This window comes from Lepus europaeus, chromosome 19 (assembly GCF_033115175.1).
Source record: "Lepus europaeus isolate LE1 chromosome 19, mLepTim1.pri, whole genome shotgun sequence".
Lineage (NCBI taxonomy): Eukaryota > Metazoa > Chordata > Mammalia > Lagomorpha > Leporidae > Lepus > Lepus europaeus.
In genome coordinates this window covers 58,913,401-58,940,373 of record NC_084845.1, presented here as the reverse complement: position 1 = coordinate 58,940,373, position 26,973 = coordinate 58,913,401, and the positions used below count along the sequence as shown (strand labels likewise).

General features: G+C 47.2%; 1 protein-coding gene and 1 long non-coding RNA gene across 17 annotated transcripts in view; one reads left to right on the top strand and one right to left on the bottom strand.

Annotated features, from left to right (window-relative positions):
* Positions 1-2,973: 2,973 nt before the first annotated feature.
* ZNF23 (zinc finger protein 23) overlaps positions 2,974-26,973 on the bottom strand; it is a 38,865-nt gene continuing 14,865 nt past the window's right edge. For 9 of the 16 annotated variants that reach the window (XM_062177285.1, XM_062177286.1, XM_062177281.1 and 6 more), the window contains 4 exons: positions 14,232-14,296; positions 11,616-11,742; positions 10,982-11,095; positions 2,974-5,262 (listed from right to left, as the gene is read on the bottom strand). In XM_062177285.1, coding sequence (XP_062033269.1) covers positions 3,461-5,262; positions 10,982-11,095; positions 11,616-11,742; positions 14,232-14,296 — 2,108 coding nt within the window. In that variant the 3' untranslated portion in view covers positions 2,974-3,460. The other 7 variants (XM_062177290.1, XM_062177295.1, XM_062177291.1 and 4 more) reach the window with 7 other exon arrangements.
* Positions 18,793-26,335, top strand: LOC133748482 (uncharacterized). The gene is made up of 3 exons (XR_009864460.1): positions 18,793-18,852; positions 25,657-25,854; positions 26,043-26,335. It is a non-coding gene; the product is annotated as an uncharacterized LOC133748482 (long non-coding RNA).

The window sequence follows — 26,973 nt, the reverse complement described above, 5'->3', positions numbered from 1 at the left end:
TTTAAAATACTCAGATTGTGCTACATATATTTATATGAATGCATTTCAGAAAAAAAAATGCAGCTTTAGTGGAGAAAAACACCGGTACTCTTTTCAATCTCAAACTTTTAAAGTCTGTGTTCCTGAATTTTTATTTTACTGGATCTTTATTTTATCTAAGCTACCATTTTGAATAACACAGCAAGTAGTTTTTTTTTGTTTTGTTTTGTTTTTTTTTTTAACAGGCAGTGGACAGTGAGAGAGACAGAGAGAAAGGTCTTCCTTTGCCGTTGGTTCACCCCCTAATGGCTGCTGCAGCCGGCGCACCGCGCTGATCTGAAGGCAGGAGCCAGGAGCTTCTCCTGGTCTCCCATGGGGTGCAGGGCCCAAGCACTTGGGCCATCCTCTACTGCACTCCCGGGCCATAGAAGAGAGTTGGCCTGGAAGAGGGGCAACCGGGACAGAATCCGGCGCCCCAACCGGGACTAGAACCCGGTGTGCCTGCACACAGGCCCAGCAAGTAGGTTTTAAAAATTGTATGAGAACCAAATAAGTGGATCTCTGCCTTTTGTCTAAGGAATAATTTGGCTTTTGTCCTGTTTCTGGCATCAAAACTTCTGAAATCCTTGGAATCTCCCCCACTGAGAGGTATAGGAGCTTCTATTATTCCTAAAAACCCCTTTTGGGCGTTTTCTGTAACAGCTATAGTGGCCCAAAGATGAGGAGGGGGCCACAGGAACCTCAGTTTGTAGCCAAGACAGAAAGTGGGTAACCTAGGACCCCACCCTTTGTGACTAGTATCTGAAGTTGGGGGGCAGAAGTCTTGCGAGATGGAGCCCTTCACCTGTGGGGTCTACCATTGTTTCCCAGTAGTGTCAGAACTGAATTGTAGAGACCCAATTGGTATCCAGAAAAAATTGGAAAATTGTCTGTGCGAAAACCCTCACACTGGTTTGGGGAGGTTAGTATAGTGTTTTCCTTTAATGCCCATAAAATGTGATAGCACACTTCTACACACATTCATCTCTACCAAGTGTCCACAGATTGATACTTGCTGTATGATTTGTTACAAAAATCAGCAACTTGGGGCCAGCACACTGTGGCATAGGGGTAAAGCTGCCACCTGCAGTGCTAGCATCCTATGTGGGCGTCAGTTCGAGTCCCGGCCGTTCCACTTCCGATTCAGCTGTCTGCTGTAGCCTGTAAAAGCAGTAGAGGATGGCCCAAGTCCTTGGGAAGCTCCTGGCTAATGGCTCTGCATTAGCACAGCACCAGCCGTTGCAGCCAAATTGGGGAGTGAACCAGAGGATGAAAGACCTCTCTCTGCCTCTCCTTCTGTGTGTAACTCTTTCAAATAAAATCTTGGGGGAGAAGGGGAGAGGGGGAGAGGGAGGGGGAAGGGAGGCAAGGAGGGAGAGGGAGGGGGGGGAGAGACCTGGAATGTGAGACTGAAGGAACAGAGATGCTCCCAGTCCAGGTATTTGAATTCTCCCACATGCAGAAAACTCCTAGTTTTAGGGCACTGTTCTAAACAGATTAGCTTTTAGTGCCAAGGAGTACTGAGGGCAGCAGACCCATGAAGCTTGCAAGAACTCACAGGCAGGGATGGCCTGTCACACTGTGGGATGGGGAAGTCCTCCTGCCTTTCTCTTGCCTCCCTGTTTCTTGGCCTCCTTTCCGTTTTGTTTTGTGCCTGCTATTCTTCAGTTTCCTGAATTTGAATTCTGACTGGTCTTTTTATTGCTTATCATTTTTCAAGTAGGCGAGAGATTTTCTTCTAAAGAGTATCTTGAGACCTCTAAGATTTTTATGGAATCAGACATTGAAAAGCAGAGACTCAGAATTCAAGACAGGTCTTCCTGAGACCTCAAGAGACACATTTCTAGAGTCCTACAAAACCCTCACGTGCTATCCTGACTGTACTTTACACTTTAAGAGCATCTATAGCAAATGTCAATTAAAAAAAAAAAAAGATTTCATTTATTTACTTGAGAAGTTGGAGTCAGAGTGAGAGGGAGAGAAAGGCCTTCCATCCACTTGTTTGCTTTCCAAATGGCTGCAATGGCTGGAGATGAGCCAATCCGAAGCCAGAAACTTCCTCTGGGTCTCCCACGGGGGTGCAGGGGCCCAAGGATTTGGGACATGTTTCATTACTTTCCCAGGCCACAGCAGACTAGAACCAGCGCCCATACAGGATGCCAGCATTGCAGGCGGAGCATTAACATCCTGCGCCACAGCGCTGGCCCTGTAAATGTCACTCTTGAGGACTGCATAGCACTCCACGTATGAATATATACTGATGTGACATGCAAAAGAAAAAAAAAAAAACTAATTTTCTCTTAGAGTAATACTCAGACTGAACTTTTCCAACTTTAATAGTCATTTTTGGATCTTCTACAAAGTAATCTTTGTCATTTACAGATTATTTATCTTCCTCTTAATGGTAAAACTTCTTTGTACAGGAGATATTACATTTATAAACCACAAAGGCATTTACACTATTAGTGCCTTACTTTTTAACCTTATTTAGGATTATTTAAAACAAAAATAAACAGAATTATTTAACTTTTTTTTTGGACAGGTAGAGTTAGTGAGAGAGAGAGAGAGAGACAGAGAGAAATTGGTTCACCCTCCAAATGGCCACAACGGCCGGTGCACTATGCCGATCCGAAGTCGGGAGCCAGGTGCTTCCTCCTGGTCTCCCATACGGGTGCAGGGCCCAAGCACTTGGGCCATCCTCCACTGCCTTCCTGGGCCAAAGCAGAGAGCTGGACTGGAAGAGGAGCAGCCAGGACAGAATCTGGCGCCCCAACCAGGACTAGAACCCAGGGTGCTGGCACCGCAGGCGGAGGATTAGCCTAGTGAGCCATGGTGCTGGCCCAGAATTATTTAACTTTTAATAACTTACCAGTATTTTCCTTATGGTTGGTTTCTAGCCTTCATCTGATGCTTAGAAAGGTTTTCTCCACTCCATGAAAATAAAAATATTTACTCATGTTTCTATTTTTAAAATCTTTATTATTTTCCCCTTTACAAAAGTAATGCATGCTTGGTATCAAAAATTAAACAAATAAATTTATGTAAAGCGAACATCTTTCTGAAATGTATTTCCTGATCCAACAGTAAGGTGTCTCTCTTTCTCTCTCCATTTATTCAAGATTCCTTTGGTGGCCTTCATAAAGATTTCTAATTTTCTCCATATAATTCTTGTGTGTCATCACATTCCTAGAAAATCAACTTTTCATGCTGCTGCTGGGAATAGGCTATTTTCTTTCATTATATTTTTAACTGGTTGTTGGTATAAAACAAGTAACATTTTAATTGATGTATTTCTGATTAAAAATTCAATAAAACAGAACAAAAACGTTCCCATGGAAGACTATCACATTCACTTCTCTCAGGGTTTCCCACCAGAGTCAATCTGATGGTACTTGATCCATTTCAGCACTAACCTTGGGAGTTTTCTGAAACTTTCTCACTGCTAGGCTTTTCCTTCACTGTGTACACTCTGATGCTGACTAAGTTGGAAGCCAAACCTGAAGGCTTTCCCACACACATTACATAAATAGGGCTTCTTCCAAGTGTGGACAGTCTGGTGTATAAGACAGTCAGAACTGAAGCTGAAGCCTTTGCCACATTCCACACATCTGTAGGGTTTCTCCCCAGTGTGGCTTCTCTGATGCCGGATTAAATGGGCATTGACGTGAAAGGCTTTCCCACACTCCTTACACTGGAAAGGCTTCTCCCCAGTATGGATTCTCTGGTGCACAATATAGTCAGAACTACAGCTGAATGCTTTCTCACATGCCATACATTTGAAAGGCTTCTCCCCAGTATGGATTCTCTGATGCCTGGTTAATTTGGCATTGATGCTGAAGGCTTTCCCACACTCTTTACACTGATAGGGCTTTTCCCCAGTGTGTATTCGGTGGTGATCAAGTAAGTTTCTTTTAGAAGTAAAACACTTCCCACACTCATTACACCCAAAGGGTTTCTCTCCAGTGTGAATCCTCTGATGTTGGGTTAGTTTTGCATTAACGTTGAAGGCCTTTCCACACTCATTACATTCATAGGGCTTCTCCCCAGTGTGGATTCTCTGATGCTGCCGAAGCTGGGAGTTACACCTGAAGGCTTTCCCACATTCACCGCACTCATAGGGCTTCTCTCCTGTGTGGATCCTCTGATGCTGGACTAACTTCCCTTTGACATTGAAGGCTTTTCCACATTCGGTACACCCATAGGGCTTCTCCCCCGTGTGGACTCTCTGATGCTGCATCAGTTTGGCGTTGTTATTGAAGGCTTTTCCACACTCTTTACACGGATACGGCTTCTCTCCAGTGTGGGTGCTCTGATGTTGCCTGAGCTGGGAGCTGCACCTGAAGCCCTTTCCACACTCACTGCATTCATAAGGCTTCTCTCCAGTGTGGATTCTCTGATGCTGAATCAGTTTTGCATTAACATTGAAAGCTTTCCCACAATCATTACACTCATAAGGTTTCTCCCCAGTGTGGACTCTCTGGTGTGTAATATATGCAGAACTACAGCTAAAGCCATTTCCGCACTCCTTGCACTGATAGGGCTTCTCTCCTGTATGGATCCTCTGGTGCCTACTCAGACTCCCATTAACGCTAAAGGCCTTTCCACATACCTTACACTGATAGGGCTTCTCCCCACTGTGGATCGTCTGATGTGTTATATAATGGGAACTGTAGCTGAAGCTTTTCCCACACTCCACACATTTGAAGGGTTTCTCCCCACCATGATGTCTTTGATGCCAAATTAATTTTGCGTTACCAGTGAAGCCTTTGCCACACTCTGTACACTGAAATGCCTTTTCCCCGCTGTAGTCCTCTTGATGCTGATTAAGTTGAGAGTCACACCTAAAAGTTTCTACTAATTTTTCACATTTTAAAGGTCTTTCCACAATATTAATCGTTTCACGTTTAATGAGCTGTATGTCAAAGCTGAAGGCTTTCTTCAATCCTGGATGCTCAGGGGGCTGCTCCTTAGTGGCGAGGTTATGACACAGATACAGGTTTGGACTTTGATCAGAGACACACTCAGCCACAGGGTTTGTCTCATTTTTCCCGGCTGCATCAATCACACTGCTGCTGTCCTTCTTCATATTTCCTGCTGAGTGGCCTTCCTGTTGTTTCTCTGGAAAACGCCCCTCTGAAAAGTCTGCTTCCTGGGAGAAATCCTTCTGAAGCTCAAATGATGTACTAGCCTTCTTGTCACATGTTGCCTTTGCCAAATCACTGCCAGTCTGGATACCAATATCTACTATTAAAAACACAAAACATAAATGTTGTGTCAGAACCACGTTAGAAAGAAGAACAGAACTGTGCTGTATAAAGGATCTTAATAATCAGAGGACTTTTTACAGGACAGACATACACATAAGTGTTTGTACAGGCAGGTAAAACTTCTGACATGGCTAGGTCCCAAGAAATGCGTTGGGTAACTCTGTCATGGTGAAAACATTACAGAGGGACCGCACACAAACCTAGATGGTGTTCCCTACTACATCTGCTATATGGCGTAGCCCATTGCTTCTGTACAGTATCTTACTGTAAGGAATACTTTATGCAACTACAACACAATGGTAAGTATTTGGGTAAATAAACATATTTAAACATAGGAAAATAATAGATGACAGGAATTTTACAGCTCCAGTGTAATCATATGAGACCATTATCATAAATACAGTCCACTGTTGACCAAAATGTTATTCAGTGCACGACCTTATATGCCTAAAAAACTTCTGTGAAAAATACACAAGAAATGGAGCAAATTGGCACAGAAAGTCTGGAAGACTCTTTTTTTTACATTTTTGATAGATTTCATACATTTCTCTTTACTGTTTTGAGCACTGCCAATATTATAAATTTTAAAGAACTGAGTTAAAAAGAACCCCTGTCTCACTCTGCATAAGGCAAGCCTATTGTAAAAAACATAACCAATAACATAAAAGATTAAAAGCAACAGTAGTGGAATCAAAATCTAGATTTTTGTCCATTACACCAGCATTCTTTCCATCATTCCATACTTTTTTTTTTTTTTTTTTAAACAGGCAGAGTTAGTGAGAGAGAGAGGCAGAGTTAGTGAGAGAGAGACAGAGAGAAAGGTCTTCCTTCTGTTGGATCACTTCCCTAATGGCTGCTCCGGCCGGTGCTGTGCCGATCCAAAGCCAGGAGCCAGGTGCTTCTTCCTGGTCTCCCATGCGGGTGCAGGGCCCAAGCACTTGGGCCATCTCCCACTGCCTTCCCAGGCCACAGCAGAGAGCTGGACTGGAAGAGGAGCAACCAGGACAGAATCATCAGCACCCCAACCGGGACTAGAACCTGAGATGCCAGCGCTGCGGGCGGAGGATTAGCCTAGTGAGCTGCGGTGCCAGCCCATTCCATACTTTTTTTTTTTTTTTTTTTTTTTGGACAGGCAGAGTGGACAGTGAGAGAGAGAGAGGAAGGTTCCTTTCCTTTGCCATTGGTTCACCCTCCAACGGCCGCCGCAGCTGGCGCACTGCGGCCGGCGCAGGGCCCAAGCACTTGGGCCATCCTCCACTGCACTCCCGGGCCACAGCAGAAAGCTGGCCTGGAAGAGGGGCAACCGGGACAGAATCCGGTGCCCCGACCAGGACTAGAACCTGGTGTGCCGACGCCGCAAGGCGGAGGATTAGCCTATTGAGCCGCGGCGCCGGCCTCCATTCCATACTTTTTAACATTCTGCAGTTTGTTCTTAGTTAACTCTAAAGTATGGAAAACGCTTAAGAAGGGAAAGGCCAGGTTCCAAAATCATGTGGCAACACTGGGAACCACTTAGCAGCACCAAGAAGCAAAAAATAATTTTGTTTCTGTACTCTGATTTAAACTCTAGGCTTTGCAACATTTCTCCTTAAACTTCTTTTTTCTCTACTTCAGAAAGGCTGTTTAAGGCCCATTTGACCCCATCTCTTTCCACCCCTTCCAGAACACAGCTGCATTAACCTTGCCTCTTCTGCCTGTTTCCCCAAATCATAAAATTCATCATTTGCTAACATGCTTGATATAATCTCAGTAATTTTTTAAAATTTATTTATTTGAAAGGCAGAGTTATAGAGAGGCAGGGGCGAGGGGCGAGGGGCAAGGTGAAGTGAGGAAAGAAAAGACAAAAGACAAGAGAGAGAGAGGAAGAGGGAGAGAGGGAGGGAGGGGTAGGTAGGTAGGTAGGTAGGTCTTTAAACCCCCGGTCCACTTCCCAAATGGTCACAACAACTGAAGCCAGGCTGGTCTGAAGCCAAGAACTAGGAGGAGTTTCTTCCGGGTCTCTCATGCAGGTGCAGGGGCCCAAGAACTTCGGCCATCTTCCACTGCTTTCCCAGGCCACAGCAGAGAGCTAGATTGGAAGTGGAGTAGCCAGGACCTGAACTGGCACCCATATGGGATGCCAGCACCACAGGCAGCAGCTTTACCCACTATGCCACAGCACCAAGCTCCCCCCCCCCCCCAATAATCTTTAGGGCTATTGATTTCTGCATCTGTTCTCAAATATCTCAAAAGCTTGGCCCAAAAATGCTGCCTGTATTTTTTTCATCTCTCATTTCTCCTCAACCACATTTAATACATCCTCTGCCTCAATATTTCATTGTAACTGCTTTCTGTAAATGCAAATTATCTGTATTTTCTTGGGAAGCTTTTTTCAAAGTAATACTGGTCTTTTCCCAATTAAAAAAATAATAATAATACTGGAGGCCAGCACTGTGGCACAGCAAGTATCTGGGGTGCCGGAATCCCATATGGGTGCCGGTTCATGTCCCAGCTGCTCCACTTCCGATCCCACTCCCTGCTAACGTGCCTGGGAAAGCAGGGGAAAATGGCCCAAGTCCTTGGGCCTGCACCCACATGGGAGACCTGGATGAAGCTCCTGGTTTCAGATTGGCCCAGCCCTGGCCATTGTGGCCATTTGGTGAGTGAACCAGCAGATGGACGATCTCGCCCTCTCTCTGTCTCATTCTCTCTGTAACTTTGCCTGTCAAATAAATTAATAATAATAATAATAATACTGTCTGTTGCTATAAACTGAAAGTTTCTCTATTCTCTCAAATTCTTATGTGAAAGCACTAACCCCCCAAACAGGAAGCAGGGCCGAGGCAGAGTCTTCAGGAATGGGAGTGGTACCCTGTATAAAAAAGGTCCTAGAGTGCTCCCTTTCCTTCTACCACAGGAGGACACAGCAAGAAGACAGCTGTCTGCTAACCAGGAAGTGAGCCCCTGCCAGACAGAACTTGCCTGCGCCTTCATCTTGGACCATCTAGCCTCTAGAACTAGAATATTTAAATTTCTGTTGTTTACGACCTATCCAGTCCAGGGCATGCTGCTATAGTAGCCCAAATTGACAAAGACAGCTGTAGAATCAGAAATTTACAAAGGGTGGAATTAGCTTAATTGGTTAAGGTGCCCATGTCCCCTGCTGGAGTACCCCGATTCAACACCCAGCTCCAGCTCTTGATTCCAGCTTCCTGCTAATCCAGACCCCGAAAGGCAGCGGTGACAGTTTAGTAATTAAATTCCTGCCACCCACATGGTAGACATGGATTGAGTTTCTGGCTCCAGCTTTTAGCCCAGCCTAGTCCTGGTCACTGCAGGCATTTGAGGAGAGACCCAGCAGATGGTAGATCTGTCTCTCTTCATCCTCTTAAAATTTTTTCAAAAAGAAAAATAAAAAAGAAAGAAAATTAAAGCTGTCCAAATACAATCACTTGAAAATAATTGCCAATCTTCTGATGTATTTCCTTCACCAATCATTTTCCCTTCAATCATTTTTCTAAAAACAACTACATATTTTTTTCAAAATTGAAAATGTTTTTCTTCCTTAATAGTCATGATGATCATTTTGGAGTATCTTTGGATATACCATAAAAATAAACTTCTTAATTGTCAGACAGCATTCCACTCTGCAGAGGCACCTCAAATGACCATTCCTTGTACACTGAAAACTGTTTCCAGTATTTTATTACATGTATGAAAGCATGTACTATATAATGTATACAAACTTATATATATAATCCTATAATGATAGATAAGCTTCTGTGACATGCACTTCCGTCTAGAGCTTCAATGCCTTTAGAAGGCTACAGCCCTAGCAGGGAACGTCCAGGTTACAAGGTATAAATTTTTCCTTAAACCATCCACTCACACTCACTTCAGAAGTCCATTCCTCTTCTGCTGCACTATAACCAATATTTAATACAATTTAATTGTTCCCAATATGCTAGGTGAAATCTCTCACCGTTTTAATTTATATGTCATTGGCTTTCTGAGGGTGGACATCTTCCACATTGATCAATATCTGTGTACTTCCAATGTAATCAACCACTTGGATTCCTTGCCAGTTTTTGCACACCAGTGACCTTCTATTTACCAAATCCCGCAGTGTGGTAGATGCCAGTATCCATCCACTCTCCTTTTCCTCTTTACCAGCACAATGTTCATTTTTTCAGAGCAGCAATATGCCCAGCAAAAAACTGCATTTCCCATCTTCTCTTATAGTGCCGGCGGCCACTTGACACAATTACAGCAAATGAGATCTACACAGAAGCCACGGGGTGAGATTTCTGAGAAAGTTGTCAACACTGCTGACACAGGCCTCACGCCGTCCCTTCCTCCCCTCACGCCCCTGTCTGCTTAGGGTCTCTTCATTTCTTACCTTCATTAGTCTACACACAGGACTAGATCAGTATTTCTATCACCAGTTCAGATCAGGATGCATTGCAAGAACCTCAAAGACTTGTATTGTTATCCCCAAGACTAGAACTATTGCCTCCTTTTATTATTATTATTATCATCCCATTTTCAGAAATAAGAACATTGAATCTTAGTGAACTCAAAACTAACCTGCTCCAAGTCACAAGACTAGAATGGGAACTCAGGCCGGCGCTGTGGCTCAACAGGCTAATCCTCCGCCTTGCGGCGCCGGCACACCGGGTTCTAGTCCCGGTCGGGGCACCGATCCTGTCCCGGTTGCCCCTCTTCCAGGCCAGCTCTCTGCTGTGGCCAGGGAGTGCAGTGGAGGATGGCCCAAGTGTTTGGGCTCTGCACCCCATGGGAGACCAGGATAAGCACCTGGCTCCTGCCATTGGAACAGCGCGGTGCGCCGGCCGCAGCGCGCTACCGCGGCGGCCATTGGAGGGTGAACCAACGGCAAAAGGAAGACCTTTCTCTCTGTCTCTCTCTCTCACTGTCCACTCTGCCTGTCAAAAATCAAAAAAAAAAAAAAAAAAGAATGGGAACTCAGGGAAGTCCACCCTAAAACTAGGCTTTTAGCCACTTCCATATTCCTGTGTTAAAAGGCCGTTAATTATGCAACCTCCATATTAAATGGACAAGGCTTAGAAAATGCCAGTGGGGGGTGGGAGTGGGCAGCACTGTGGAGTAGTGGGTAAAGCTGCTGTCTGCAGTGTCAGCATCCAATATGGGTGCCGGCTAGAGTCCCAGCTGCTCCACTTCTGATCCAGCTCCTTGCTAATGTGCCTGGGAAAGCAGTGGAAGATGGCTCAAGTGCTTAGGCCCGCGCACCCACATGAGAGACCTGATTGAAGCTCCTGGCTTTGGCCTGGCCCAGCCCTGGGGCCATTGCAGCCATTTGGGGAGTGAACCAGTGGATGGAAGATCTCTCTCCCTGACTCTCCCTCCCTCTAATTCTTTCAAATAAATAAATCTTTTAAAAAAGAAAGAAAATGGCAAGGACCTCAAAAATTACCAAATCCTTTAATTCTGTCTGAGAAAAGCAGGACTCCAAGTTTTGAACTGAAAAGAAAATGAGGCATTTGAAAAACATCTGCTCTTGAAACCAGACACAGCAAACTGTGAAAACAAAACAACGTATACACAACTTTACAAATCACCAAAATTTATGAAAACTTCATTCTGTACGGCTGACCATACAGGTTTATGTGTTGCTAACACTGCTTTCTTCCTCAAGAGTTAAACATCCCAAAATAATGAGCAGTTCGAGTCTCTCTTACCGGCCCAGAGGCCCTGGGGACCTGCTGCTGCTCCAGGGGTCAGTGGGATTGAGACCACCAGCTCACCTCCTCTCTCTAGTTGTGAGATCACAGCAGGTTTGAGAAGTGGAAATCCTGGAGTGGGGAAGAAGCAGAAGGCAGATGAACAGTCTCCCACAGATGACTTTTAAGCCTCTTCTCAGACTGACTCAGCAACAGAGAGGGAAGGTCAGAGCCTGAGGGGTTCCAAGGCTAAGGACTATGGGAAATGGTAGGGGGAGGTTGTACATGTGAAAGGTGAGGGAGCTTTGGAAGCAGTAGGGGAGGCAGATCTTGCCCAGATTGGGCCCAGGAACACATAGATTCTGCCAACCAATACCAATTTTACTCCTGGCCTGCAATATTCAGAATCCATCACAGAGCTTCCATGGGTGGATCGCAAGTGCACAGCAGTCCCACCAGAGTCTCACACTGGTCCCAAAAGGGCTCAAGTTTCACCCTTATAAACAGGCTTTAAGAGTAAGGGATTAGGAACAGTCTTGGAGTGCCTGCTCAGTAAAGGACTACTAGAGACCCCACCAGCACCTTTAATGGGAAAGTAAACCAGGAAAACCCAAATGGCATAGTATAGGTCCCAGGAAGAGAGAGGCCTTACCCAGGGAGGCCACATTCCCATAATTCTCCAGCATCACATCCCTGTACAGGGCCCTCTGTGCAGGGGACAGGCCATCCCATTCCGTCTGGGTGAAGTACACAGCTACATCCTCAAAGGTCACCAACTTCTGAAACAACAGGTTCCTGCTGCCCTAGGGCCAATTCCATGGCTCAGGCCCTAGGTGAGGGGCAGAGGGCAGTATAAGGGATTGGGGAGGGAGCTTGTAAGAGCACAAAATTGATAACAGGAGAGGCTTGAGAAAAAGTATCAGAAAGTAAACCACAGAGTATCTGAATTCTTTCACAGCAAAGAAACCTCAGGCCATTCTTCACACTTAAAAGTAACACAAGCTGAGCTGCAAGAAAAAAAATTCCCAAAAGCAAATTTCCCTACAGCAACTGTTCTCTTTTATACACACCATTCCCTTGCTGACACAGATGGGTCCATCAGCACTCTCACTTCACGCTCTGAGGTCCCAGCTCTCCTACTCTACACCTTGTCCTCACCCTCACACCACAAGCCACCCCAAAGTACGGTCATGATTGCAGCTCATCTAGCCCCCACCTGTCACCCAATTTCCACCTCTGGCCCTAGCAAGGGGTGGTGCAGCATCCACTCAGGCACCTGCAGCCAAGGAAGCTCAGTGCTGCTCTGGCCAGACACCTGCCTGAAGCTCCTGTGTTCACTGCTGCCCTCCACCGTTCCACCCAAACTCTTTCTGACTCCTCTCCAGCCTTCACAGTTTCTCCAAGAAGGCTTAGAAAAGAAGGGAGACAGCCTCCCCACTGACTGGCTACACTGCCACCCTTTCGACTCCTCCTCTTTGCATCACTAAACTACATGGTCAGCACAAACTCTGCCACTCGGGGGTATACTGTGCATGGTCCTCAGGCCCACCTGCCCAGCCCATCTCACCACCCTGGTAGCTGCAGCCTGCCTGGCTCTTGCTCTGCCCACTCCTGCCGGGCAGTGTCTGTCTTCCTGGATTCTGCTGACTACTATGCATCAACAATTCTGTCCCATTTCTAGGTATTTCTGAGTTCTTTCTGTGGGACCGTAGGAAAGTCAAGGAATTTCTCTGCAAAAAACTAAATGGCTTCCCTGTGTGCCACTACTCCCCCTTTCCCTAGGAAGTGGGCACCTCTTCTCGAATTCCCACTTCAGCTGGTGTCAGCAAAATTCACAGGGGAACCTCACCTAGAAATCTGGTGTCCACTGCTGACTCTCCCCTCTCCCTTGCCTCCACTCCAGTTCTTAATGCTTTGCCTACACAAACTAAAGACTTATGTCATAAGCACCACTTGAACCAGATCCCTTCTCTTTAACAACTGCTTTCCTTGATGATGGCCACATCACCTGAACTTCCTTCTGAAATGGTGCTTTTGAAGGCTCCTGAAAACGATTCCAGATCCAGCTGTTGGGGCCAGCGCTGTGGCTTTAGCAAGCAAAGCCACTGCTTGTAGTGCCAGCATCCCATATGGACACCGGTTCAAGTCCCGGCTGCTCCACTTCCGATCCAGCTCTCTGCTATGGCCTGGGAAAGCAGCAAAAGATGGCCCAAGTCCTTGGGCCTCTGAACCCGTGGGAGACCCAGAAGAAGCTCCTGGCTTTGGATCAGCCCAGCTCTGGCCACTGTGATCATTTGGGGAGTGAACCAGTAGATGAAGACCCCTCTCTCTCTGCCTCTGCCTCTGCAACTCTGCCTTTCAAATAAATAAATAAATCCTTAAAAAAAAAAACAAAAAAAACAAACAAACAAAAAAAAGATCCAGCTGTCACAAATCTGACCACATTCTGTCACTGTCACCAGAGCTGTCATACAGCTCAGTAGCTATGAATAACACAGCAACTATGACTCCAGGCATGTCATTTTACTCCCCATTCTTTTGCATGTTTTCTCCCTGGTTGATAAAGTAGGACACAGCACCAACCACAGAGACAAGTGTCCAGATTGAGCAATGCATGCAAAGGGCTTCTCTGGGGCCTGCTGCATTCTCAGCCTTAAACGGTATTACTTATTCTCAACCTGGGGTCCATGGATGCATCTTGGGGGTCCATGGAACCCCTGAACATGTAAGATTGGGCTTAGTGTTCTGGGGGAGAGGCTCAAAAGCTCTTATCCGAAACCTACAGTCTGAGCCTTTGCACCTCAAGCTGAACTGAACGCCTCCCAAGGACACCAGGGGACATTCCGTCCTGTAAGAGTTCCTATCATTCCTCTCTCTTGACTTCACTGTCCATCATCTTCTCCTTTCCCCAAATCAGAGGGACAACCAAGCTTCTTGGCCATCTGGTCCCGTTACTCCTCTTCCTCGACCCTGGCACTGAGCGTCCTGTCCTCTGTGATTCTCCATCCACATTTGTGCACACAGTATCCCACGTGAGCAGCTTCCACATCTCCGTTCACCCACAGCCCTTTGTTGGGAGTGCTCCTGGACAAAGGGGAAAGACCTTCCATGCACAAAGGGTCTATATGACAAACAGAAGCTGTACGACAATTCTGCTCACTGCTCCCTCCTCCGTATCACCATGCCAGTGTCTCCCATAAGTTCCAGCTTTCATCCCAAGGCTCCCCAGCACCCCTTCTCGTTCTCCCCAGTCTGAGGAAGAGCTCACCTGGGGCCAGGCAGTCAAGAGCATGGCTGTCATCACTTGGTCTCCCCTCCAGGGAAGGGCTGGGGCTGTGAAGACACAGAGAGAGGTGAGCATGAGGCAAGCCACCACCACCGGGGCAGTACAGCCCCTCATGGAAGATGCAAGCCACAGGCAGCCTGCATCCGATGGGAGTGCCAACAGAAGGGAGAGACTCCCACACCGGCTCAGCACTCGCTGATACCGCCAGGGATCTCAAATCAACAATTCAGTCACAAGTCACACATACAAAAGAGCATATCTATAAAGTATATGCAGATCCTAAAGAAGAATAAAGACTCAAATAGGAATGATTCTGTTCCAGACAGAACATTACCAAGATCTCTGACTCATTTCTCTTTTCCTAAACAAACAACATCCTCATTGACTCTGTAGGAGAAGCCAGACTGGCTGGGCTGATGACTCCCCTCACCACACACACACACACACACACACGCACACACACCCTGGGGAGCCAGGCTCCAGAGAGGCACCAGATGGCCTGTCTGCTCAGAGTTCTGAGTGTCCTCTAGAATCCGAAAGCCTCTGTAGAGATCTTGGGAGGTTGGCCTCTCCAGGGACCAGGCCACCTACTCCTCTTCACTAACCTTCAGAAAGTGAATGAGCCAAGGCCTGGACTTCTGCCTCAGCTTCTGAGAGAGCACTATATCGTCCAAATGCCACCACCTGGAGCTTCCTGGTCATTGTGTTCAAAGACACATGAACTGGCTGGTTTCTGATGTTTTACTGCTGCTAAAGTCAGTCTTCAAATTGTACACTGTCAGGGCCGGTGCTCTGGTACAGCAGGTTAAGCAGCCACCTGAAAAGCAAGTATCTCAAAAGAGGACCAGTTTGGGGCTGGCACTGTGGCATAGTGGGTAAAAGCCACCAGGCATCCCATATGGGCGCCAGCTGGAGTCCTGACTGTTCCACTTTCACTCCAGCTCTCTGCTATAGCCTGGGAAAGCAGTAAAAATAGACGGCCCAAGTCCTTGGACCCCTGCACCCACATGGGAGACCCAGAAGAAGCTCCTGGCTCCTAGCTTCAGATCAGCATAGCTCCAGCCATTGAGGCCATCTGGGTAGTGCCCCCACCTCTCTAAAACTCTGCCTTTCAAATAAAATAAATATATATTTTAAAAAAGAGAGAGAGAGTACCAGTTTGAATCCCAGCTGCTCCACTTCCAATGCAGCTCCCTGCTAAAGCACCTGGGAAAAGCAGCAGGTGGCCTGAGTGCTTGGGCCCCTGCCACCACCATGGGTATTCTGATAAGGGATGTGGGTGTCACAAGCAGCAGCTTAACTCTCTACCCTACAGTGCTACACCCCGGGTCACTCTTTGTTGATTTAAACTTTGTTCAATTTTATCTGTCTGAGGTCTGTTAACAGGCTCACCTTCCTTCTCTCACTCTTCTCCTCCTTCACTCTGTCCCTGAATAGACTGTCAGAAACAGATCCTTGTCCCATATGTGCAAGTGGCTTTTTTTCTATCTTCTTAAGGTTGAATGAGTTACTCATTTATTTTCACTCCTCCCATTTGGCAATTTAAGTCCAAAAGGTCACAAATTTTCCTCTAAAAACACTACTAGCGACACTCCAGAGGTTTTTATATTTCATATTTTATTTATAATTTTACAGCCAGTCAGAAACTCTATTTTAATCATCTCTGTTTAGGACTTTTTTTTTTTTTTAATTATTTGACAGGTAGAGTTATAGACAATGAGAGAGAGACAGAGAGAAAGGTCTTCCTTCTGTTGATTCACTCTCCAAATGGCCGCCTCGGCCGGCGCTGTGCCGATCCCAAGCCAAGAGCCAGGCGCTTCCTCCTGGTCTCCCATGTGGGTGCAGGGCCCAAGCGCTTGGGCCATCCTCCACTGCCTTGTCGGGCCACAACAGAGAGCTGGACTGGAAGAGGAGCAACCGGAACTAGAACCTGGCCCCAATATGGGAAGCTGGCACCGCAAGTGGAGGATTAACCAAGTGAGCAATGGTGCCAGCCCAGGGCAACTTGTTTTTAACTTCTCTATCCATGAGTTATGATTTTATTGCATGATGTTTAAATAACCTGATCAATTATCTTCTACTTGACAGATTTTTCCAAGTTTGGGGGGTATATGGCTAAAGTGTCCATTTAAAAAGATAGTCTGGGGCGGGATTCAACCCAGTGGTTAAGTCACAGTACTTGGGTCTGAAAACGAGCTCCAGCTCCTGACTGCAGCTTCCTGCTAAGGCAGACCTGGGAGGCGGTGGTGATGCCGCGGAGTAACTGGTTCCTGCCACCACCTAGAGGCGGTCTGAGCGCCAAGCTTCAGCCCAGACCTGGGCATCTGCAGAGTACACCAGCAGATGGAATCAGCATCTCCCCCCCCTCCCCCTCTCGTTTCCTGTCTGCCTCTTAAAGTACACAGAAAAGTAAATTAAAATTTTAAAACTATTCTCTGGTGTTTAAAAAGAAAATTTATTCTATGCTGGAAGAATGTGTAATTCCAGCTGAATCTAATAAACTCTACCAATTACATTATATAGATTTCTTTTTTTTTTTTTTTTTTTTAATTTTTGACAGGCAGAGTGGACAGTGAGAGAGAGAGAGAAAGGTCTTCCTTTTGCCGTTGGTTCACCCTCCAGTGGCCGCAGCGCGCCGCGCTGATCAGATGGCAGGAGCCAGGTGCCTGGTCTCCCATGGGGTGCAGGGCCCAGACACTTGGGCCATCCTCCACTGCACTCCCTGGCCACAGCAGAGAGCTGGCCTGGAAGAGGGGCAACCGGGACAGGATCGGTGCCCCGACCGGGACTAGAACCCGGTGTGCCGGCGCCGCAAGGCGGAGGATTAGCCTAGTGAGCCACGGCGCCGGCCCACATTATATAGATTTCTAAGTAACCTTTTGATTATTTTTACCTAATGAAACCAAGGCAGCCAGTAAAGAGCTCTCACAAAACGCTGGGCCTAGATGTGTCATGAGCAAACCCTTCCAAATTTTTAAGAAATGAATAATTTTAACTCCTTAAACTGCAGCACAACACAGCAAAAATAAGATTCTCAATTCTTTTTATGGCAGCAAAACACTAATACAAAACCACAGACAGGGTCTCATTTATAAATACTGATGCAAACATTCTAAATGGTAAGGAATAGACTCCAGGAGTTCACCAAGGTAACGCAGTGACTAAGATCTTAAGATCTTCATATGTATGCAAGTAAAGCTCAATATTGATAAAGACCAGTACTTTCCCTACATTCGCAAGTAAAAGAAAGACAAACATACAAGTACTGTCTGTCAACAGAAGCCAAAGGTATCTGAAAAGAATTTTGCATTCAGGGCTAACTTTAAAACCCTACACCCTAGGGGTGGGCAGAGCGGCAGAGCCACTTGGGCCACTGCTCCAGACTCCTGCATCCAACATCCACATGCCACACTGGAGTGAGGGGCTCCTCCTCTCCCATCTAGCTTCCTGCTAACCCACATCCCAGGAGGCAGCAGCTGATGGCTCAAGGGCTTGAGTCCCTGCCACCCATGTGGGAGTCCTGGTTTGAGTTCTGGCTCTTGGCTTCAGTCTAGCTGAACCCAGGTTGTTGTGGGCATCTGGGGAGTGAACCAACAAACAGAAGATCTTTCTCCCTTTCAAACCGGAGTGGAAACAAACAAACAAAAAAACTATACCCTAGAAATACTCATATGAGAAACTCATGTAAGTCATATGTACAAAAAATACTCACTTTCAGCACTATTTTAATAGCAAAAAACTGGAAACAAGCCACTGATAATGTATCAATCTTTCAAATCTTTTTCACTAATGGAACATCAAGCAAGTCCCAAAAGACTACAGATTATGCCATTAAACACAATGTTTACAGATCTATGCATACATGATAATTTTTCATAAACACTTAGGCTAGCTTAACACTCCTTCTAGGTAAGCGGTTCCCCCCAGGGCCAGGTGAACGAGGGCCACTGATGGACGCAGCCGTACAGGTGATGCTCTCTTTCTTAAGCGGGTGGCGAATTCATACATAAACGTTATAAAGTACTCATCTTACGAATACACACATCCTCACACCAACACAGGACCCCAAACCAAATACAAACAGCAGCAAATGAGCCGAGCCACACTAAGTGAGGCAAGAGAGCTACCGGACTCTGGAAAACAAGATTTTGACTACATACTGGCTAAAAGCAGAACAGAACCCAACTCTGCACTGCCGGTTGAAAATCCGTTCTCCACGGGAGAATAACTAGAAATTGTGTTAGTATCTCCGTGTATTCTAGAAGTCAGCAAGTCCGTAACCACGCAGGGGAAGCCACTCTCACGTCACTTTAACCCACAGCCCACGGCGCGTAGGGCCGAGCTCTCGTCCCGCCCCACACGGCTCGGGGGCCAGGGCCGCCCCTGCCCAGGGATGGGCGCGCGCCGCTCCTCCCGCGTCGTGACCCTGAGCCACGACCGCGGAGCGCACGGGCGCCGATGCCTGCGCGACTTTGGCACAGCCACTGACGTGCGACGTCACCACAGGCCGCTCCGCCCGCGCCACATCTTCCTGGAACAGACCCAGCGCGGCAAGCTCGGAGCTTCGTGGCCGTCGAGTGCTTGTACTCCCTCAGGACGGAAGGTAATCGGCCACCAAACCCAAACGCGAGCCGAGAGCGTCGGGGCCGACCTCTACTCGCTCCGGCCAGCGTGGACCACCGCACACCCAGCGCCACCCAGAGCGGACGCGCGCCCCAAGCCCACCGGCCGCCCTGGGACTCGGGCACCGCCCTCGGCGTCTGCAGCCCCACACTCACCCCCGCACCCGGCGGGCCCGCGGCGCACCCGGAAGTGCGTCAGCAGGTGCGCCCCGAGTCGCGCTGGGAGCGGGGTCGTGGGCTCTCGCTGGTATCCTCGCCCCGCCCCCTGCGGCCGCGTCCTGCCTACCTGACCCCTGCCCCCCTCGCCCATCTCTCTCATGTCTGACCTGCGGGAGCCATTGCTCCTCGAGGGAAACGGGGAAGGCAGGACTCAGCGCCAAGCCAGAGGCGCCGGGAACCTGCATCTTGGTAAAGCTGCAGGAGCAGTCAGGTAGACTGGACCGTGGGCAAACCCCGTGCCCCCCTGGGAAATCAGCGTCTCTTAATATGCATTTTCTTCTTGGCGTTAAAACTAATGCTAGGCCTTAAAGGTAACGTAAAAATAAAAACATAATTTGTAATTTTTAAAAAAGTCTTAATTATGTATTTGAAAGTCATAGTTACGGAGAAAGAGGGAGAGACACAGAGATCTTCCACCCACTGGTTCAGTCCCACAACGGCTGAGGCTGGGCCAGGCCCAAGCCAGGAGCTTCATCTGGGTCTCCCATGTGGGTGGCAGGGGCCCAAGCACTTGGGCCATCCTCTGCTGCTTTTCCCAGGCCATGAGCAGGGAGCTGGCTGGGACATGGAACTGGCACCTATATGGGATGCTGGCATCGCAGGCAGCAGTTTTACCCAGTATGTTACAACGCCAGACCCCATAATTTTAATTTTAAAAACCACATACCACTAAGATATGTAAATGCTGGATGGTGACTGCTACAGGAGAGCTAATGAAGTGGCCAGGTATTTGCCCTTACATAGAGAATTTGACTGAATGCCACAGCTGCAAAACCATGTCTTATGTTGGTGTTTCAGAAACCACAAAAGTGTGATCCAACATGGTGAGCAGTTTTTGGTAAAGATCTGAATTAAACAGTGTGATCTATTGATTATTTATTACTTATATTCTGGAACATCAACATGTGTTAGAACTGTGCAAAAATGAACTGTGTTAATCCTAGATTTATAAATGGGATTTTCACCTACTTGAATGACCAACAAGACATTTGGAAGTCTGGATTTTTTTTTTTTTTTTTCAATAAGACCAGACCATCTTGTGCACTGTGGGATTTGTGGCATGCCTGGTCTCACCCACAGTGCTGCCATCAACCTCATTAGCTCTGTCGAGCATAACAAATACCTCCCATAAAATTCCAGAATGAACTCTGGTGGAGGGGGAGAGAGCTTTAAAGGCCACTGGATTGGACCACTCTTAGCCCCCCACCCCAACCCTTTCTTCTTTACACCTCTAATCCCCCCAGTGCTACTGCACTGAATGGTGGTAACAGGCCCCCTCACATCTCCCTTTCTCTTCAGTCGCACTTGCTAAGCGTGTTGTTCTCTAAACCCAGAATGCCTGTTCCTACCTTCCATCTTTACAATCACTGGAAGTGTCTGTTCAAATTCCATATCCCCTAGCAAACAAAACTGCCCTAACCACCCAGAATAAGGTGGGTCCCCTCTGCAGAAATGTGCCAGCACAGCACCTCGTATTCGTCAGTATTCACATATTTATATATTTTAATGGCAGTGGTTTGTATCTGTCCTCTCTGGTAGCTTCAGGGTACAAGGATTGTGTCTGTCTTGTTCAACACCATTATCCTCAGCTGGAGCACAAAACCCAGCACAAAGGAGGGGAGCAAAAAGCAGTTGCTACTGACATGGTCCAAAGGCTTCAGCCCCAACTTCTGGGTAGAACCTTCTTCTGTATCTGCCACTGGGAGTAGGATGTGTGTTTTGCCTGGGATCAGGACACCAAATGTTGCCAGGGGCCCTTCTCTGCACTGTCCTGATTCTGATCTCCACTGTTTTCCAAAATGAGCACCTTACATAAATTTCTCTTAGATAGGAAAATGGTCCCCACGATTTGGCAGTTACACTTGGAGATTACATTGCAGTACTTGATGGATGTCACTTCTAGGCTCAGAAAGCAGACCATCTGGTAGGAGTCAGAGGAGAGGCAGAGAGAGAGAGGTCTTCCATCTGCTGGTTCACTCCCCAATTGGCTGCAATGGCCGGAGCTTCACCAATCCGAAGCCAGGAGCCAGGAGCTTCTTCCGGGTCTCCCACGTGGGTGCAGGGCCCAAGAACTTGGGCCATCTTCCACTGCTTTCCCAGGCCATAGCAGAGAGCTGGATGGGAAGTAGAGCAGCTGGCTCTTGAACTGGTCCCCATATGGGATGTCAGTGCTTCAAGCCAGGGCGTTAACCCGCTGCACCACAGCACTGGCCTCGATGTTTCCAGTTTTAAGAAGACAGATTAGGCTAGCGCCGTGGCTCAACAGGCTAATCCTCCGCCTAGTGGTGCTGGCACACCAGGTTCTAGTCCCGGTCGGGGCGCCAGATTCTGTCCCGGCTGCCCCTCTTCCAGGCCAGCTCTCTGCTATGGCCCGGGAGTGCAGTGGAGGATGGCCCAAGTGCTTGGGCTCTGCACCCCATGGGAAACCAGGAGAAGCACCTGGCTCCTGCCTTTGGAACAGCGTGGTGCTCCGGCCACAGTGCGCCGGCCGCGGCGGCCATTGGAGGGTGAACCAATGGCAAATGAAGACCTTTCTGTCTGTCTCTCTCTCTCACTGTCCACTCTGCCTGTCAAAAATTAAAAATTAGCCGGCGCCGTGGCTCAACAGGCTAATCCTCCGCCTTGCGGCGCCGGCACACCGGGTTCTAGTCCCGGTCGGGGCACCAATCCTGTCCCGGTTGCCCCTCTTCCAGGCCAGCTCTCTGCTGTGGCCAGGGAGTGCAGTGGAGGATGGCCCAAGTCCTTGGGCGCTGCACCCCATGGGAGACCAGGAGAAGCACCTGGCTCCTGCCATCGGAACAGCGCGGTGCGCCCGCCGCAGCGCGCTACCGCGGCGGCCATTGGAGGGTGAACCAACGGCAAAGGAAGACCTTTCTCTCTGTCTCTCTCTCTCTCTCACTGTCCACTCTGCCTGTCAAAAATAAAAAAAAAAAAAATTAAAAATTAAAAAAACAAAAAAAAAAGATTAAGAATGGTACTTCTGCTTCTTCTTCAAAATTGTAATGAAGCAATAAAAGTCTGGTTGGAGATAATTCCAGGAGCTCAAGGATGTTTCAATATAACAATCTTTTCTCTTACTCGTTGATATTGTGAGTTACATGAACAGATCACTCAATCTACCGTGTGGAGAATTAAATTGCATTGGGGCTGGCACCATGGCATAGTAGGCTAAGCTTCCGCCTGCAGCACCAGCACTCCATATGGGTGCTGGTTCAAGTCCTGGCTGCTCCACTTCTGATCCAGCTGTTATGGCCTAGAAAGCAGTAGGAGATGGCCCACTGCTTGGGCCCCTGCACCCACATGGGAGACCTAAAAATGGATCCTGGCTCCTGGCTTCAGATCGGCTCAGCTCCAGCTGTTGTGGCCACTTGGGGAGTGAACTACTGGATAGAAGACCTTTCTCTCCCCACCTCCCGCCCTGTCTGTAACTCTGCCTCTCAAATAAATAAATAAAATCTTAAAAAAAAAAAGATATACATTGCATAATGTTATGGTTTGTCCCCAAACCATGAAACTTGGTCCTCCATCTGGCAGCTGGGAGGTGGGTTTATAAGAAAAAAAAGGCATGGATTTCAAAATTTTTTGGACCAAAATAAATTTACCTTTCAATATCCATGAGCTTTTAGAAGTACCGTAAGTTGTTCCACTTACACAAGAGGGCCTGGGATTCAGTAACTGCTCAGTACAGTTAACTTTTCCCCTTCTCTACCTTACTCTTGAATCTGATCACTCTCACACAATTATCAGTCAATAAATAAATAATAAAGTAAAAAAAATATATAAATGTGACATCATCAAAACTAGAGGAAAGAGACTGTAGTGCCAAACTCCTTCAGACGTCTGGTTTGCCTAAATTCATGGAAACTTGCTAATGACCAAATTCAGAAGCTTTCTACTAGAGAATGCAGCCCTAGTCCACTGTGTGTTTCTGAACAGAGGTTAACAGTTGGGGGTTAGCGAGTGAGGAGAGGGTATAAATGAGAATCAACAGCCGGTCTTCCCAGTGATCACAACATGCCTTCTCATATGCACAATAGCTTGCTGCTGCTGCTGCTGCTTCTTCTTCTTTTTGACAGAGTTAGACAGTGAGAGAGACAGACAGAAAGGTTTTCCTTCCGTTGGTTCACCCCCCAAATGACTGCCACAGCTGGCACATCCGAAGCCAGGAGCCAGGTGCTTCCTCCTGGTCTCCCATGCGGGTGCAGGACCCAAGCACCTGGGCCATCCTCCACTGCACTCCCAGGCCATAGCAGAGAGCTGGCCTGGAAGAGGGGCAACCGGGATAGAATCCGGCGCCCCAACCGGGACTAGAACCTGGGGTGTCGGCACAGCAGGCGGAGGATTAGCCTAGTGAGTCGCGGCGCTGGCCAATAGCTTGCTTCTTACACAGAAAGATCTTCATACAGAAAGATCTCGGAATGTCTTTCTTTACATAGCAAACCATATTTTTCCCCAACCTAAAGGAGTCTGACCTCAAGAATAATACTGTGATCCTAGGACCCAATCCCACAGAATACCCAAAAGAGTCCAATTATCAGCTCTGATGCTGAAGTCCCCTGGAAGAAAGAAAAAGAATCCCAATCCCTCTCAGCATGGAGAACCTTCTGTAAGACTGATGGAACTGAGGGGACTGCCATCTCCAGGCACCCAGGAGTGAAAGGCCACTTTTTTTATACTGCGGTCCAAATACAGAGGCCTAAAGCAGGAAACAGGAAGACTGCGGTTCTGTCCAGGGTGCTACTCTGCCCCATCTGGGTGTTAAGGGAGCTCTCCAAGGTCCTGGATTGACCTCAGAATCACTGATTTCCAAACTGGTGCTCTAACTACTCTGTGTATTTCTAAAAATTTATCTATCTGAGAGGCAGAGAGAGATACAGAGACAGGGAAACAGAGTTTTCAATTTGCTGATTCACAACAGCCAGTCTGAAGCTGGGAACGCTATCCAGATCTCCCCTGTGGGTAAAAGGAACCTAATTACTTGAGCGAGCACTACTGCCTCCCTGGGGGCTACATTAACAAGAACTTGCAGTCAGAATCCAGAGTCAGGAGTCAAACCTAGGTACTTCAATGTGGGATGCAGGGTGTTCTAACCACTAGGCTAAATGCCTCCTCCCTCCCCACTCCAACTGTACTTTAAATCTGATCCAGATACTGCTCCTATCTCTTTGTTTGAACTCAGTTAATTAGAACCTAACGTGTCACCTCATGTTCTGGTAATCCTTCAAAGGATTCTTTTACTTTAGGAATTCAAATCCTTACATTGACTGATAATCTCAGAGTGGCAAGCATCATCAGGTCCTCTCGACAGGCTGGTTACGTTAAATGCACCCTACTGTAGCTCCTGGGTACACAGCTATAGTTAGGTAAACCACTTAGCCTGTTTAAAATTAAGCATTTCAAAGAAAAACATAGCACTGTCAAAGAAAGCTTCTTTGAAGCAGAAGTTAGAAAAGTACAGTCCCCACTGAAAACAGAATGGAATTTCATCATGAAAGTGCCCGTGTGGACCATCAGCTAACATCTAAGATTCCATTCTTGTAAACTGCTAATATCCATGACTGGACTATTAGAAACTTTATCACCGCTCTTGAGTTCTGTCTCCTGCTCTCTAGTTTGGGTTCCCATGAAAGCAGAACGAAAGCAGAACTGGAGACAGGGACTTGGATATATAGGAGATAGTTTCAGAAGACACGACGAAAGCTGGAGTGAGGCAGGAAAGGAGGAAAAGTCAATGTAAGGTGTTAACGTCGATGCTATGAGCACTGGAGCCCTCCAGATAAAGGATCAACTCCTTCTACAACTACCCCCTTGAAAGGTAGGAAGCTGGAAGCTTCATTCTTAGGCTCTTCTCATTAAGGGTTTTCCTGAGATTAACGTCTCCCATGCATGCGTAGGTTATACTTCACTAAGTGAGCTCTAAAAATGTGGCGGAGGCAGAATGTTGAGGCCTGGAAGGATCTCAGCAGTGCAAGGGCAGTTCTCACTTGCACAGAACTGTCCACCATGGCTGCAGCTAACGGTGCAGAGACGCACCAAAGTCACAGGTCAGAATACCACAACCCCCTGAACCTTCACCCATCAATCTGCTAGGTTTCAGTGTTCCTAAGATGTAAAGTGCGGATAAACATTGTGCGTATCTCAGAACTGCTATGAAATTTTCCAACTAGGGGCCGGCGCTGTGGGGCAGTGGGTTAAAGCCTGAGCCTGCAGCACTGGCATCCCATATGGGTGCCAGTTCGAATCCTGGCTGCTCCTCTTCCAATCCAGCTCTCTGCTATGTCATGGAAAGCAGTAGAAGATGGCCCAAGTCTTTGGGTCTCTGCACCCGCATGGGAGACCCAGAAGAAGCTCCTGGCTCCTGGCTTTGGATTGTCTCAGCTCTGGCCATTGCAGTCATTTGGGGAGTGAACCAGTGGAATGGAAGACCTCTCTCTCTCTCTCTTGCTCTACCTGTCTCTGTAACTCTGCCTTTCAAATAAATAAAATAAATCTCTTTTTCTAAAGAAATTTTCAAACTATATAGCACAACCAACTGCACACCAGAATTATTCTCCTCTTTTCCAAAGTCTCTAGACCTCACACTTGGATGGCAGGCAGGGACTGGGGTGGAGACTGCTGGCTGTCCATCTAGACACTCATTCTCCAGCATGTGGATGACGCTAACGAGTCAATGAAGTCCAGGAACGTGGGATGATCACACCACCCTTGGCTGTCCCCACATCTCAAACTGGAAGGCCCTCAAAGAAGCCAGCTCCCTAGCTCAGGTATGTATTATGAAGATATGCATTTTCAGATTTTATCAAGAGGCATAGATGCTTAACAACATGCCAGTGCCACACAACCATGAAGCCTGGGAGGTCCTAAACATCAAGTCTACCACCTCACAACAGCTATACCAAGACATGGTCCGTACCAGACGTATCTTAATCTCAACCCGTGCTTCCCTTTACAGATAGATGCCCACCCTCTGGCCACCCCCATTCTGTGAAGTGCTGCTCAATCTCCCTGTGCTGACCTGATCCAAATACTCTCCTCCACCATCCGCTCTTCTGTTGCCAAGACGCAGCTGTCAGACTTTACCTCAGCCTCTACAGGGCAGTACTGTGCAATGGTTAGAACACGAGCTCTGAACTCAGACTGCCTGAGTTTGAATCTCTACTCTGCTACTTACTGTGCCTTTGGGTTCCTCGACTGTGACATGGGCCTGATAACTGCCTTCTTCATAAAGTTGTTAAACTGAGTAAATGTGTGTAATGATTAAGAAAGTGCCTGGCATATGTTTAGTGACTACTCCCCAAAATATTAATACTGTCGCCATGTGCTTAAGGGCAGCTGTAGCTGACATAGCAACACATGAAACTTAGGCTTTCTTGTCCTGGGTACTTTAACTAGATTCTTTTCTGCATGACTTTTGTCCTCAAAACAACCCCCCTTAGAAATAACTCAGATGACAACAACAGTACGTAATAAATTGCAGTAAATCCACATAATGGACTACCATAGCAATGAGAATTAATCTATATTGATGATTCCATTTATGGAAAACTACAAAAACAGGCAAAATAACCCGTGATGATAGAAGTCATAATACAAGTTATGATGAGAGAGATGTAACGACTGAAATGGATTATAGAACAACTCATAAGGTGCCAGTGATTCCATTTCTTGACAATGGTGATTATGACTACGTTCTTTACAAAAATTCAAGTTGTACAACTGTACCTCGTGCACTCTTATGTATGCTACACTTCACTTTTTAAAAACATCTACTTTTTAAAAACATTTGCTTAAAAAGTGATACCCCCAATCTTTTTATTCATTGGACAGCCCAAGTACACAGTACCACTGCTCTAATCCAGGGGAGAGCAGGGAGACTCTGGAAC